This window comes from Pleurotus ostreatus (assembly GCF_014466165.1).
Source record: "Pleurotus ostreatus strain PC9 chromosome Unknown scaffold_7, whole genome shotgun sequence".
In the NCBI taxonomy this organism is placed as follows: domain Eukaryota; kingdom Fungi; phylum Basidiomycota; class Agaricomycetes; order Agaricales; family Pleurotaceae; genus Pleurotus; species Pleurotus ostreatus.
Genome location: NW_023503162.1, coordinates 2263463 through 2278170, shown reverse-complemented (window position 1 = coordinate 2278170; position 14708 = coordinate 2263463). Strand labels below are relative to the sequence as shown.

Sequence of the window (14708 nt, the reverse complement as noted above, 5' to 3'; positions counted from 1 at the left end):
ATTATATCGCCCAACACACACGTCCATAGCACTCGTTCATCTATTGACTTTCTTACCCATAATGTATATACTTAGGATTCTATCATGACGTTCAATAACGACTTTTACGACTGGACAGATTAGTTTATGCAGGACAGAGTCGACCATCCGGAGCCGTTTTCCATCGGTCGCCCCCGACTGCTATCGCACCAAAGAGTAGTTGATCTGGGTCCCACTTATCCTTAATTTCGAGGAGTCTTGCATAATTGACGCCGTAGAATGCTGTTTTGAAATCTGGCTCAAATGGATCGCCCTGAGGTGTTAGTGGAGATGGTGATTAGGACGGCGAAGCATGGAGGATTAGAGCACGTACCTCATTCAGATACGCACCGCTTTTCGGTGCTAATGCACGTAGCGCGGCATCGTAGGCATGGGTAATTTTATTCTCTTGCTGTACCGCGACGCTCAAGGGTGCACGATCGATCCATGGGCTGAAGCTGAGTGAGCAACAGGACAATGTATGAAGAAGATGACATACAGTGTCGGGTAGAATGTGCGCTCGGCTTCTCTCCATGCAGGGAGCACTGCGTTCTTCGGGTTTCCGCCTCTTTCCTTGGTTGGGCTCACAGCAATATCGAAGATGACGGCGTCGTCTTCAACCATTGTCCTCACCACGGATTTAAGCTTGGCCAAGGAAGCTTTAGATTCCCAAAGTGAACGAGGTAGGAGTCTGCCGCCAAATTGCATTACCCCGACAGCGAACGATTCCGGGGGGAACAGCCCTTCGTGAGCGGCAAAGAACCCAGGGTATTCGGCGATGGTGAGGTTGTGCGGGATTCCGAGGGAATTGAGTTTGTTCACCAAAGGTTGGATGTGCTCCTTGACACCAGCAGCAGTGCTGTTGGGAAGGAAAAGAGGAGCCATTTGGAACGACCCTTCTGAATAGAACGAATACGATACTCCTCCTGCGTCTGTTGTTGTAGGGGTGCTCTCCTGGTAGAAGTCGACTGCTTCCCACCATTTTGCAAGTGATACGGTAGGTCCAGCGTTGAAGCTCAGTAGAGCTCCAGCACATGGCATATCCGGGAACGCCTTCACTGTCAACGACCAGAGGATGCCATAAGTGCCACCCCCCTGATGTGGTCAGCAGTCAACATTGCTTTAGATTGACGTGAATTGGGAATACCCACACCACCGCTCATCGCCCAGAATAGGTCCTCATTTTGAGTAGGAGACGCTGTGACGAACTTTCCAGTGGTGGTAATAACCTCCATGGAGAGCAGTTGGTCGGCCCCCATCCCGAATTTGGAACCCATTGGACTGTGTCCGCCTCCTTGTATATATCCCCCCGCCCATCCAACGGTCTGTCGAAATATGAGCGTTGTTAGTACATGAGATTTGCCATTGAACATACTGGGCATGCTCCAGCGACTACAATTTTCCCTCTAGCATCGGCTTCCTGGTATATCTGCAACCCGGAGACACCTGCTTGGGCTTTAACTGCAACGCCCTTGTATGTGCTAGAGACAAAATGATCGATCCATTGGGTTTCTTTGAGGTGGAATGTCCAAATCGACAGGCCACCGGCACCCGTTGACCTTCCGAAATAACTGCATAATTGCCTATGTTCAGTACATGACAGTAGTAGGACCCGCTTGAATATACTGACTCGTGACCAGTATTACGGACGACAAAGCGAATATTATGCTTCTTTGCGAATTTGAGAGTGCTAATGACGTGTGCCGGTGTGGAGACGTTGACTGCGTACTGAACGTAAGTCCCGATGATGCATTGCGAATCCGGCCCAGAGAAAGGGTCACAGCTCTGATTCGCCCAGAGTGAGACTTGAGTAGAGGATGAACTTAATTCGCTATTGTGGACATATTGAGATATGTAAGGTACATTGGTAAAAACGGACATACTGAAAGGAAGAGTTGTGCCAATTCGCTTGAATTATGCTGCATTCGTCTTCTGAGAAAGAGGCGCCGTTATGACAGGGTGTACCGATGGGCACAGTGCGGATCAATCTCCCATCCACAGAGGCATTAAAGACGTCCCACATTCTAGGCGATGGCCAATCTCGGTCACCCGGAAACGTCTTACATCGACGCAGGGTTGCCAATGCGGTTGGCAAGAAGATAAGTAGACATAGGGCGTAGTGCATGGCTATAACCACGCGGAGTAACTTGCGTGGACTGGCCGTCCTTTTCAATAGTCAAGTTTGATGTAAATCATTTCTTTTCTCTCCGGTCTGGACACCTGTAGTAGGAGACGTTCCCAAGGAATGAATGAACACCCGGTCTGAGCTTGATGCGCTCTGTCTTCAAATTTTGATATTGATGGATGGCTCACAGGCAGACCCGGTAAAGCGACTATCCGAGGGATCGCTGTTTGTTTAGCATGACTTGTATTTGAAGCGTGTAAGTGGACTTACTAAGTGGATTAATCAATGAGGCAAATAGACGTTGTCAAAACGCCGAATCTAGCACCAACATACTCAGAGTCATTCTCATGCCCGTACCCAGTGGAGTATGGTACTTGTTCATCCGGAGTTGAAGCCAAACTAGGAATTAAAGGCACGGAAACGTCGTCAGTCTCTGCAACTGATGGACTGTTGTCAATGTAGTGTTATAGAGTCCAAAGGATGAAGCCGTACCATGTGGCCCTACGCCAGCATTCGTACCCACACAATGAGCCATCCTCAGGCTTGCTGAACGCCGCGGGGGGTTCACTCAAGTTACAGACCGAAAACAATTATGTTCATCCCAATTAATCGATGTCCTATACAATGTAGACTAAAGAAAAGGACCATGCGCACAAGTTTTGACATAAATGTGGTATAACACGTAGACAGACGTACTTTATGCTCTGCACAGTCGGCCATCGGGCTGCTGTACCCATCTATCACCGCCTACAGCGGTTGATCCAAACAGTAGTTGGTCAGGATCAAACTTGTCTTTAATTGCAAGGAGCTTATTGTAATTAGGCCCATAGAATGCCTCCTTGAAGTTGGGTTCGAACGGATCAGCCTGTCACACCAACTGTTATTCATATGGATGACAAAGTTGAAAGCAGAGACCGGTTGATCGCACCTCGTTCAGATAGGCTCCACTACCTGGTGTGAGTTTGCGAAGTTGTTCATCAAAGTTGTGGGTGATGGTATCCAGTTGATTAGCGACGGTGGTTGCGAAGTTCGCGGTGTCGTCCCATGGTCTGCTCAAGCATGGTCAGGAACACTGTGACAGTGAACACAGCGCCAGGAGGTACGCACAAGTTAGGGTTAAACGTTCTCTCTGCTGCGCGCCATGCGGGCAGGACGGCGTTTTTTGGGTTTCCAGCGACTGCTAGAGTCGGCCTTATGGCAATGTCGAAAGCCAGGGCGCCGGCGTCCACGATGTTCCTAATAGAATCTTGGAGCGGCGCAAGTTTCTGGGGGCTGTCCCACAATGACCGAGGCAGCAATCGCCCTCCGAACAATTGCGTGGAAACGCCAAACAAAGCGCTGGGGAAGAGCGCTGTGTACGCAGGGAGGTACCCTGGGAAGTTGTCAATGGAAACGTTGTGGGGGATTCCGAGTTGAACGAGTTTATCAAGGAATGGTTGGACGAGCTTTCGTGCTTGATCTTTGTTCCCGCCTGGCAGGAAGAGAGGCGAGAGATTAAACGTATCCCCCGAGTAAAAGGCGTATGAAACAGCACCGGCAGCTGTGTAATTGGGAGTCTGAGCTGTGTAGAAATTGATACCTTCCCACCAAAGGTCCCTCGTCACGTTGGGACCTACAGCGAAGCTGACCGAAGCTCCCGAAACCTCCTCATCGGGGAAGACTTTGACTGTCGCACTCCAGACGATACCGTAGGTGCCTCCACCCTGGGCGGGAATCAGACACAGAACAACGGATGAACAGACGAACAACCTACCCCACCGCTGATGGCCCAGTAAAGGTCGGAGTTTTGGGTGGGTGATGCGGTTAAGAATTGGCCTGTTGTAGTGATCACTTCAAACTCAAGCGTGTTATCGGCCGCCAGACCGTGTTTCGAACTCAAGGCCGAATGGCCACCTCCTTGAATGTATCCACCAGCGAACCCAACAGTCTAGATGAGGAAATGTCAGCAAAGCACCCACGAAGAAGTGTGAATAACGAACTGGGCAAGCGCCGGCGACTACAGCGAAACCACGAGCATCGGCTTCTTCATAGAGTTGAATTACTGAAACACCAGCGGCTACCTTGACCGCAGGCCCACAGTAGCCTGCGCTCTTGAAATGCGGGATCCACTCAGTTTTCTTCATGTTTCCCGTCCAAATGGCAAGACCTCCAGCTCCGGTAGACTTCCCCATGTAGCTAAGATATTTTGGTCAATTAATATCGGCACGTTGCAAGCAATTACTATGGCTTACTCGTGGCCAGTGTTCCGAAGCACGAACCGAATGTCGTGCTGCTTGGCAAAAGTGAGGGTTTTCTTGATGTGGTCCTGGGTAGACACGTTGACGGTGTATTGGACGTAGTTGCCAATGATACATCGAGAGTCTGGGGGACTAAAAGGGTCACAGCTCTTATTCGCCCACAGGGAGTCTTGAATCGATGACGGGCTTAGTTCACTATAATGCAGAAACTCAGCAAGGAAGAAATGCGAAAACGTTGAAGACTGACTGGAAAGCAGGGTCATGCCAATTGGCTTTGATGATGTCACATTCGGTTGCATTGAAGTTCGGATTGTGGCAGGGGGAACCAATGGGTACAGTGCGGATCAAGCGACCGTCGACAGAAGCGTTAAAAGCGTGCCACGTTGCGGGGGATGGCCAGTCAGGATCTCCGGGGAAAGTCTTGCAGGCCTTCGGGGCCGGGGGGCGCGTTTGGAAAGAAGGCGCAATGCCCAGCGAGAGCAGCAAGAGGGCGATAGCTAGCATCTCGAGGTCGTCTTGGTCGTTGGTGCGTCGTGAAAGGTATTGACAGTGAACATCGAGGCTTTTAAAAGACGCTGGGACAGGGCGTGTACATCACATTTAGTATGGGACAGAAGTTCCCATGTCGAAGCCTGGCTATTAATAGCGCTGCACATGGTGTTGGCGACGTTTTGTAGTCCCTGTGTCGGATATGGCCAACGTTTTGCTGCCCGCCATCCCCCTTGGAGCCTGCACTTCCAGCCAGCAGCGTCGCAGGCCGATCAAGGCCATCAATACCACTTGTCGAGACTCGATCGAGACTACGGAAATGCCGGTGTATATTTACACTGAGCACACTGGGGAGACATGGTGTGATCACGGTTGCTCCATCATCAATGCATCAAAGAGAAGTTGATTATACGCCTGACCCCATTTACCCCCTGACAGTTTCTGGGAGGCACACTAGCTATGCCGAGAAGGCGGATGCTAAATGCAGAATTGTGCATCCAGTGAAACTAGAAGAGGGGGTGGACCATGCGTACCTGCTATGGAGACTGGTCACGACTAGGTTACATCAGAAGCAAGGCCATTCACGTTTAGGGTTGGAAGGCCAGGAACCTTGAAAAATCGACTGTACGACTAGTAGCACAATACGTGCCCACTGGCGGAAACCCATGGGACCTGAGACAAAAGTGCTTGAGAAAGGTTTGCTATCTGTGTGGCGTTGGAATGGGAGCGCCGATGTCGTTGATGTAGCCAGTCGCAGAGCACATGCGTTGAGATGGGTCTGCGCAAGACGTCTATCCGAACCAGCGGATGTTGCCTGTGCCAAAATAAGCGTCAAAGGTAGCGGTTTACTTTTGTCTCCATGGGATAAACCCCGACGGTCAGCGCTGTGCTCAACAGGGGCATTGCGTAAACCACAAACGCACCCAATGTCTGTCGTACTGGCATGCCGTCCAGGACTCCGAAGAACATGTCAAGATATAACAAATGATCTCAACGGGCTCACAAGGTGATCATCGTGGAAGCCGAAGCGGTGAAACTGGCGGTTACTGACAGAATTGAGTCGGAAGGAAGCATGTTTGAAGCAGTGCATCGACGAACAGAGAAGATCCATGGTTTCGGAAGCTGGGAGGAGGTGTGATAGGATAGCCCAAAACCATGAAAGTGCTCACAGGCCTTTGCTCTGGCGTTCACGCCGACCTTCTTCAATCTCTGATCGGGATGGCAAAGAGAGGCCGAGGGAGATACGTCAATAGCGACCTATAGTAACGCAGCATCCTGGTTTCTGACAGATTGTTGAGCGATTTTGAGTAACCAGTGGGAAGACAAGTAGCGGGAGTCACCATGGCGGGGTCACATGTATGCATGCAGATTTGATGCCTGTCGTGTACACGTCTTGTCGTGAATAACAGGGGCACAACTATTGCGTAGGAACGATGAGAAATTCTCCGGACGCGTCAGTCTCTCAAAAGGGCTAATTTTCGGCGATGACCCTCATGACTTGTGCGGAGTACACAGTTCGGTCAAAACCATAGCCAAACAGCCACGAAGCTCACGGCATAATGGGCGTAGCTATCCTAAGACAAAAATTCAAAAGTTGAAGTCGATACGAATACTGATACATACATCAAGGGTGGATCACTGATAGAATTATGTTTCGCTCCGTGTCTTCGCGCGATTCCTCAGAAGAATGTCCTAGCGACCCAAAGGATCCTTCCTGAGTAAAGTAGCTAAATATTGTTCGCAGTGGTATTCAAGTATCCGTCAATTAAACGACGTGTACGAATTGTCACGAGCGCACCTGTAGCAGGCATGTAACGCCGTCTCCCAAATCGCTCCTCTCATCTACGCTAAGACCAATTTCCCCACTATCTTCGATGTCAAGATTGGCGCCAGACACAGCAAGATGATGCTCCTCCACGGCATAACCAACGCCGTTTCTTGCACCACCACTGCCTGCCGGAGGATAGGTAGATAGAGTTGATGAGGAAGTTTGGGTGCTTGTCGTGCATCCGGGATTGGGTTTTGTCCTGTTGGCCTGGCTTCGGGGCTGGCTGCCGGTTTAGTGGCTTTGGGAAGAGCTGCAGAGAAGGCCCTCTGTGCGCATGTTGGGGTATATGGGAGGTGTCCAGGCACTCGAAGCGCGTTGAACAGAAATATGATATCGTTAGAATGAAGTTCTTCCATAGACGCCGTGTCACTCTTGGAAAGAGGGTTAGAAAGGGAATAACTGGGGACAAAATTATTAGGATATTCGCAGCTTCCGAATTCGCGCCCTCGACATGGAGTTCTTCGAACTTAGCGGCTCTAAACGCCAGGACATAAGGCCGTGTGTGATATTAGACTCCATGGAACGGAGGAGCCGGGAATTGGTGAATTTTGCTTGATCGCGATTCAGTCATAAAGTCCAACCACTTCTGTGAACACTGCCCGTACAGTATTCCCCAGATCGACGACATATTCAATATGAGGGTTCCTCCACGAGCAGCCGACATATGAGATCTGAAAATGAGGGCTAGGACTTCCAATGGGAGTCGCGACGTCGCAGAGTATTGTGAATTGCGCAGTTTCCTCAAAGATCGTAGCATTTCTCGATGACCTTGTCGAAGAGTTCTGCGTTGTTCATCTCGATTGGTCCAGCGATGGGTTGGTGGTGGGTCCTGGTGAATATTTGAATGGTAATGGTCAACGTTAACTTCAAACTCTGGCGGGATAGGGCGGGATGCGAAACCCGTCGCGAAGGTCACGTGAGAATATTCCGGCCAGGAGCGGGGAGCCCACAGGGGCTCATCTTGTACTACGTGTCTGAGAAATGGTCCATTCAATAAATCCAAGGTAAGTCCTTCCGACCGGGGCTGAGTCTCAGGGCTTCTCCTGCTGCGTATGAGTGCTCAGGATAGATTATTTCACGCTATCAGATTTGTGTTGATTTGATGGGGTACTTAGTGCCAGCCTCACCATTGCACGTGACTCACCCATCTTGAACACTACCTTCCACCTTCACGCACTGTGTTCATGGCATCCCGACTATCCTCCAGCGGTGGGCTCGTCGAGGATCCATTACCCGTACCGACCACTAGCAGAAACCTGAGGCCTCGTTCGCAAGGCCGCGCCAGCGCCGCTTCAGCCTCTCGATCTCCTAGTACCGTTTCGCCCGAGCCACTCATCGTAAACGTCGACAAAGGGAAAGGAAAGATGCGTGAAACCAGCGAGTTCTCCGACTACCGCCCCGCGAAAAAGGTCAAGCTCTCCCCCGAGAAGGGGGAGGGGAAAGGGAAGGCGAGGATGATAGACGTGGAGATTGTTGATTCAGAGGAGGAGGTCGACCAGCTAACCATGTCGCAGAAGGAGCACGAGCACGATGCCGATGTAGGAGGCGCAACAGATTCGTGGGCAGGCTCCTCGACGGAGGTTCACAGCCTCCGTTCGCCCGCTACTTCGCCAGTAGTTTCGAGCCCCAGCCTCGCGAAGCTCTTACATCCAACAAACCAGTCACCGCCGCCTCCGCATGCGCATCGCAAGCGGAAACGACCGTCCGAACCGCAACCGCCGCCATTAGACCAAAGCTCACTGCTCACCGCGTATACATGTCCCATCTGCTTCTCGTCGCCGACCAATGCTACTCTGACACCGTGCGGCCACATCATGTGTGGCTCGTGCCTATTTGCTGCTGTAAAAGCCGGTCTGCAGCGGCACGCCACTATGATGATTGGCGAAGGACAACCATCGTATGTTCCCTCTCTATATCTGACGGAATCGTACATGCTCATTCTTAAACGCAGATGCCCTGTCTGTCGAGCACCCATCCCTGGCTGGGATGGCCGCGGCGGGGGTGTTATAGGGTTGAAGGTTCGCGCAATCATAAGCGTGTAGAATATGTACTCGATTAAACGGACCCACACGACACGGTGGCTGTATCTTATTTCACGAATTTTCGCCGTTGAGTCACTGAGTGAAATGTCGTCTTTGCCCGTAAACAGCGTCACCACGTCAAGCTTGCCGGAGTGCTTACCTCGATGTTGCCTCAATGCTCCGGAATTTCGCCGTTCACAGCAACCATTGTCCAAGACTCGGAGCTGCATCCGCTTCACTGGCAACCAGGCTATTCGGCTTCCATGCAAGAAAAGATGTAGGGAATATGTTGGCCGACAGCGGCGACACTACGAAGCAACAGGGAGAACACGATAACATGCCTATCTGTGAGACCAAAGGACAGCAAATTATCAGGTGTATACTACAAGTCCGAGAGCAAAGGAAAGCCAATTACGGGATGTATACTACAAGTCCGAGAACAATATCAGAGCAAGGAGACAGCAAGTGCGCAAAGCAGGTACAGTACACAATCTAATCAAACGACAAAGCATTGAAACCAAGGAAATCGATCTGCCCCGCCAGATCAGCGTAGCTCACATCGACGTTCACGCCAGCCTTGCGCAGGGTGGTGAAATCGGCCGGCTGACGGTCAACGCCTCTGTCCACCGTCGCCTTGAGATTCCGCAAGTTGGATACGGTCCTGTCAGCACTTCCCAGGCGCGAGGCGACCATGTCGAGTAAGTGCGAATCACCAGCGACACACTTGGCGACCTCGAGGTCCGTGAGGCTGGGGAGTGGGACGGGCTGATGCGGTGTCGGGGTTGCGGCGAGTGTGTCGAGGATGGGGGCAGAAATGGAGGGGCTTTGGAGGGTGAGGTGGGTGATGGATTGAAGAGAAGGCAGACGGAGCCATTGCACAATGTGGTCATCCACTGCCTCGGGATCGGAAAGGGTGAAGGACAAGAGGTTGCACTCTGAACGACGAAGGAACGCGTCTATAATGGTCGGTTCGATGGGTGCCATGGAGAACGATATATTGGTGAGTGCTATGTTCTGCAGTGCCGGACAGCACAGGCGTTCGTACAAGGCATTTGGGGCGTCATCGCTAGTTATTGAGAGCGTCTTGAGGTCCGCTAAGACGACGACCCAAGAGACGCCTTCCTCTTCATAGGGCGGCGGAGTAATAGGGGTGTCCACTACCTTTTTGAGGTTCAGCGACACCAGGCCTGGGCAGCGGGGCAGGAGTTCTAGGATACAGTCGCCTGTCATTGGACAATCCAGGGAGAGGCTAGTGAGCCGAGCCCACGGGATTCCTTCTGGGAAGCGCCACATGTATGCCTTGAAGTCCAGGGATGTCAGCAGAGTCATGCCCCCCGAAGCCGGGAGACGGTCGAGGAAGGCGTCGATCCGAGGCAAGTCCGTCGAGATCTTGAGGTGCTTGCAGCGCCCGATATCGCGCAACACGGACTTCAGTATCGCGTCCAGCAGCGTCGTCTCTTGATTCGGGTCGATATCCAGCGTCAGCGGCTGCATGTGAGGATCTCCGCGTGTGCGCGAGCGGCTGAGATACGCCTGGAGTCGATCCGAAGTGTGTTCGGTCACGCGCCGCACGACGATGTTCGTCCAGAATTCGGAGGTCTGCAGGATGATTTCGCGCCACCTTCGGCAAACGTGGCTCAGCACAATCGCCGACGCGTCCTTGGGCAAGGCTGACTCTGCGCAGTAGATGTCGAAGATTGCGCAGAGGAGCTCGTTTGGGAGGCGGTGTACGGGCTTGAGACACGAGGGGTGGATGTACGTTCCGGGGTTGTTTAGTTTTCCGCTCGTGTTGAGGCATCGTCTTGTGGGGATAGGCCTCTTGGGTACGCGCGCGTAGGCAGAGGGAGGGATGATAGGTTTCCTGATCTCAGCGAGAGTCAATTTGAAGCCAGCGATGAGAGACACCGCCTCTAGGACCATGGGCACAAAGAACTGAAGCAAAAAGCGAAGAGTCAGATGGGTATTATGATGAACTGAGGTAACGTAAAACGCACCGCCTTTCCAAAAAATCCAATTGTTCGCCGAGGCGGTGGGACCTACACACCATGGGACCACTACGTTATGTACCGCAAATAATCCAGTCGTGGTATGTCACTTGTCAGATGTACCGCTTGCTACCAACGAGCAACTTCAAGAGGCAACCTTGTTCTCAGTACAAGTACCGAGTAGTCCTTGTATTCCATTGGGCGGCTGTTCAGCCCGTTTCCATGTTGCCTTCCAGAACTTGACCAACGTCCCTGTACTGTGCACAAGCACATTGTCGAGGAAGAGTCTGGAAGAGTGAGAGTAAGAGCTAGCAACGTCAACCGAACCCCTGAATATCGTCTTTCGGAAGTCCCGAGTCGACTCGGACAAGAACTTCAACAAGCCTACTGTCAGCCGGTAACGGTGAGTGCATCAAGTATTGTATAGCACGCGCACTTCAGCTTCTCTTGCATCGCCATTCAGCAGGACTCTCACTCTCAGGCCTATAGTACCTGGTACCAATTTACAGATTTCCCGACGATATCCTACGCGAAGTATTTTCCTGTTTCGCTGGGGACTCTCAGACATTCGTCCCAGTCATAGTCAGTCACGTCTGTCGACATTGGAGGACGATTGCTCTGCAGTTACCATCCCTTTGGAATCACATCTTCATACGGCTTCATCATCATTCTCTTACCAAGGCCGCAGCATATTTCCAGCGATCAGGGCCGTCTCTAATTGCACTGAAGATTTTGGATGACGAAAAACAAGGAAAATGATCCTCACTGAGATGCACCACATTCATTGTTATCACGACCAGCTAGAGAGCGTCGCGCTCTTCCTTCGTAATGACATGGCTACGTTGCTCCCTCATTTCTCCGGATGCCAATTCATCTCCTTGTTATCTTTATATCTGCGATGCCCCCTGGAATATGACGCCAGCAGCATGATCAATGTGTTCCGTCAAGGTTCAAACATAATGAGCCTCGTCTATTCTTCTCGTACTGCATCAATTGTCTCACCCTGGCCATCATCAATGGACCTCGATCTCAAGACCGCTACTCCTATCGATCCGATTTGTGATATACTGTCGCAATGCTCAGAGCTTCGGGTTGTGAGGATGCGCATCGATGACTCAAACAGATCCTCTGCCAGTACTCTCGTCAAGTTATTGAAACTTGCGCACCTCGAAGTGTCCTCCGATCCTGCAGCTATTTCCAGTCGGCTTGAAGCGCCATTACTCCAGAAGCTTCATCTACAACAATACTTGTATTGTGACATACCCAGGGGGTATAATGCATTGGACAGGTTCTTGGTTCGATCACAATGCAATCTGAAATATCTGGAGCTCGCAGACAAGTCGATCAGTGACAATAGTCTCATCCAGTATCTTCGTCTACCAAGTCTACGGCCGTTGATATCCCTGAAGATTAGAGAGCCAACCCTGTCGAAACGAGCTTTACGCTGCTTCGCAGCGCCGTCTAGAGGACGCGAGGACGCGTACGGTGTCCTTCCTCTCCTGGAATCGTTTACCTCGAGCAAATGTGCTTTACCTGCCGGCGCCCTCCCGGAAGTCTTCGCATCTCGCTCGCCTCAGTTGAGATACACGCCTCAGAAGTCGTTGACGCTGAAATTGCCCACAACGAATCATGCCGACGCAGCATATCTAGACTCGCTCGCGGCGACGGGGACGAGCGTATGTTTAACGTAGCAGGACATGGACACTAAGGAAACACCCGTGTTGGACGATTATCTGGCACGATCCCAACAACCTCGTAATTGGTTACATCGCTTTCCCAAGAAGCTTTATCTTATACCTTCGCCTTCCCAGTGTACGATCCGTGAACCTACGCATTATCCAGGCAACCCAGTCGCAGGGAGTTCTTCGCGTCCTTCCTCGCGGCTAGAGCCCGGAGACACTAGTCATTGAAGTACTGTGGAGTAAACAACCCCAAGAGTCGTACCATCGACACCGCGTACCTAGAGATCGCTAACTAACAAACTACAACCGGAACAAAAGCTGAAGTGCAGTCCTTTTATTGGCGATACTGAATCCATCTCGATACCTTTGAGTTTCGACTTCAAAGTGTAGCTACGCGTTCTCGTGCAGTTTATCCCTGAATGCATTATGCCGTATGAAGGGATACGTGTTATTCGTTTGTGGCCGTACTTACGCGCTATCAATGGTGTGGGCGCTTGTTTCATTCCTTGTACTCCCATCATGAGAATTTTGGACTTCAACGTCAACCATATAGAGTACAAGGCCGATATCGAAACGAGGTAGTGCGTAGCCGCACTACCCCAACGTGCGATATACAAGACAATCCGTATTTGGAGAAAACGCATGATCACGGTCGCCAACTCGCTGCACAACGTATCTAACCAGGCCATCACCTGCAGAGCGATGTGATATACAAGACGATCCACCTTTGGCAATACAAACAGTCGCTAGTCCGATTTGACACGTTGTACCCTTCGTTGAAGTCCAGGTGTATAAAGAATGTAACAGACGAGCGCAATTCTCAACTGAACTGCAATCAACAACCAAACGGTGAGTAGTGCTTCGCGATGGATTGACAGTGGATTGACTTCGGGGGGTAGTTTCGAAATGATCACTACTATGGGCTATTCCTCTACTTTTGGCTCGTCCTCCATTGGCTTTGGATCCCCCCTCAAGCTGCAGTCCTCTTTGTTTGTGACTTCGAGGCGACCGTCCATACCACTCTCGCCTACTCTTCTCCCCTTGGTCTCCTTCTCTTCTCACCAGAAAAGTGTGGAAGGCAAGCCGAGCGTTGCTTGCACACCCGCACTTGTCCACCAGCTTCCCGTCGAAATTTTGTGCGACATCTTCACGTACTGTCACGCCAACGCCTCCGGCGAAGAATGCGGGCCTAAAGTCACGATAAGCCACGTATGTCGACGGTGGAGGACCATAGTCCTGTGCATGCCCATGCTCTGGACGCGTATCTCCCTCAAGCATAGCACCAAGGGCTCGATAGAAAGGGTAGCGGCGTACCTTCGAAGATCTGGGTCCTGTACCATTTCGGTGTCGATTCTCGCCCTTCATCTATCTGAAGACTCCGTCCCCAGTAATCTATGGGCGCTTCTGCACGAGCATCTCAACCGACTAGACTCCCTGAAACTGGAACTCAGGGGTAGCTTGCGGAAGCCAGTAGAGCATCTGGCTGGATGCCAATACCCACTGCTCAAGGACCTGGACTTGCGGTTGCAATCATGTCCGGGTGGCGAAGTGGACGCCCTTTTCAAGGCCTTCCAGGGTGCTCCCCTCTCGTCGCTTGTTTGGCGAGGGGAAGAGTCGATCCCGAAGAATGCACCATGGTCAATGTTGACGAAGGTCGTGATCACTGGGTCTTATACTTTGGGCGACATATCCACTCTACTCAGCCAATGCCATGCCGCCCAAGAATTCTCCGTAGATACCATCTCCGGCGACGGTGTAGTCCCCGCTGCTATCACAAGTCTGCCGTCACTCCGGACATTGTCGGTATATACCTTTGTCAACATCTCTCGGCTTCTCGAGAACTTGCATCTTCCTGCCCTTGATAAGGTCTCTATCCACAACCTCTTACGACCCGGTGTCGGACGGGGATGGCGTTCTTTGGAAAGCCTCTTGCGTCGCTCTGAATGTACGTTGACCAAAATGGTTGTATGGGACAAGTCCCTCGACGATGACCAATTCATACAACTGCTTCGCATTCCTGGCCTGCAGAAGCTTTCCGACTTGCAAATCCTCCACCCCTCTATATCCAACGACGTCTTGCGCGTTCTGTCTTCTGATACGGCTGGATCTTGTATCTTACCTGATCTTGCTGTCCTCAACCTCACAAGCTGTCATTCGGACGACGGCGTACTCAAGCAGGTCCTGGCGCCGCGTTTCAAAACAGAAGCCAGTACAAAGCCGCTAGAGTTACGTGTAGGATTTAAAGGTCCTCATGGAATAGACGACGCCTTCCTACAGTCGCTACACGCCTCAGGACAGCATATAGAATGGTATCATAGACATA

The 14708-nt window shown here is 51.5% G+C and overlaps 6 protein-coding genes across 6 annotated transcripts; 3 read left to right on the top strand and 3 right to left on the bottom strand.

The window, feature by feature from the left end:
• Positions 1–124: 124 nt before the first annotated feature.
• PC9H_010037 (uncharacterized protein) lies at positions 125–2041 on the bottom strand (the record flags this gene model as incomplete). The annotated part of the gene is made up of 7 exons (XM_036779531.1): positions 125–292; positions 353–470; positions 518–1113; positions 1170–1343; positions 1394–1589; positions 1649–1849; positions 1902–2041. The coding sequence occupies 7 exons, from the start codon at positions 2039–2041 to the stop codon at positions 125–127; spliced, it is 1593 nt and encodes a 530-aa protein (XP_036628920.1).
• Positions 2042–2840: 799 nt separating this feature from the next.
• Positions 2841–4884, bottom strand: PC9H_010036 (uncharacterized protein; the record flags this gene model as incomplete). The annotated part of the gene is made up of 7 exons (XM_036779530.1): positions 2841–3008; positions 3072–3192; positions 3251–3846; positions 3897–4070; positions 4123–4318; positions 4375–4575; positions 4628–4884. 7 exons carry the CDS (start codon positions 4882–4884, stop codon positions 2841–2843), a joined length of 1713 nt encoding a protein of 570 aa, XP_036628919.1.
• A 2997-nt stretch (positions 4885–7881) lies between these two features.
• PC9H_010035 (uncharacterized protein) lies at positions 7882–8739 on the top strand (the record flags this gene model as incomplete). Its single annotated transcript, XM_036779529.1, has 2 exons — positions 7882–8594; positions 8649–8739. 2 exons carry the CDS (start codon positions 7882–7884, stop codon positions 8737–8739), a joined length of 804 nt encoding a protein of 267 aa, XP_036628918.1.
• A 471-nt stretch (positions 8740–9210) lies between these two features.
• On the bottom strand, positions 9211–10638 carry PC9H_010034 (uncharacterized protein; the record flags this gene model as incomplete). The annotated part of the gene is made up of 1 exon (XM_036779528.1): positions 9211–10638. One exon carries the CDS (start codon positions 10636–10638, stop codon positions 9211–9213), a length of 1428 nt encoding a protein of 475 aa, XP_036628917.1.
• A 1081-nt stretch (positions 10639–11719) lies between these two features.
• PC9H_010033 (uncharacterized protein) lies at positions 11720–12394 on the top strand (the record flags this gene model as incomplete). Its single annotated transcript, XM_036779527.1, has 1 exon — positions 11720–12394. The coding sequence occupies one exon, from the start codon at positions 11720–11722 to the stop codon at positions 12392–12394; it is 675 nt and encodes a 224-aa protein (XP_036628916.1).
• A 909-nt stretch (positions 12395–13303) lies between these two features.
• PC9H_010032 (uncharacterized protein) lies at positions 13304–14690 on the top strand (the record flags this gene model as incomplete). The annotated part of the gene is made up of 2 exons (XM_036779526.1): positions 13304–14610; positions 14663–14690. 2 exons carry the CDS (start codon positions 13304–13306, stop codon positions 14688–14690), a joined length of 1335 nt encoding a protein of 444 aa, XP_036628915.1.
• Positions 14691–14708: the final 18 nt, after the last annotated feature.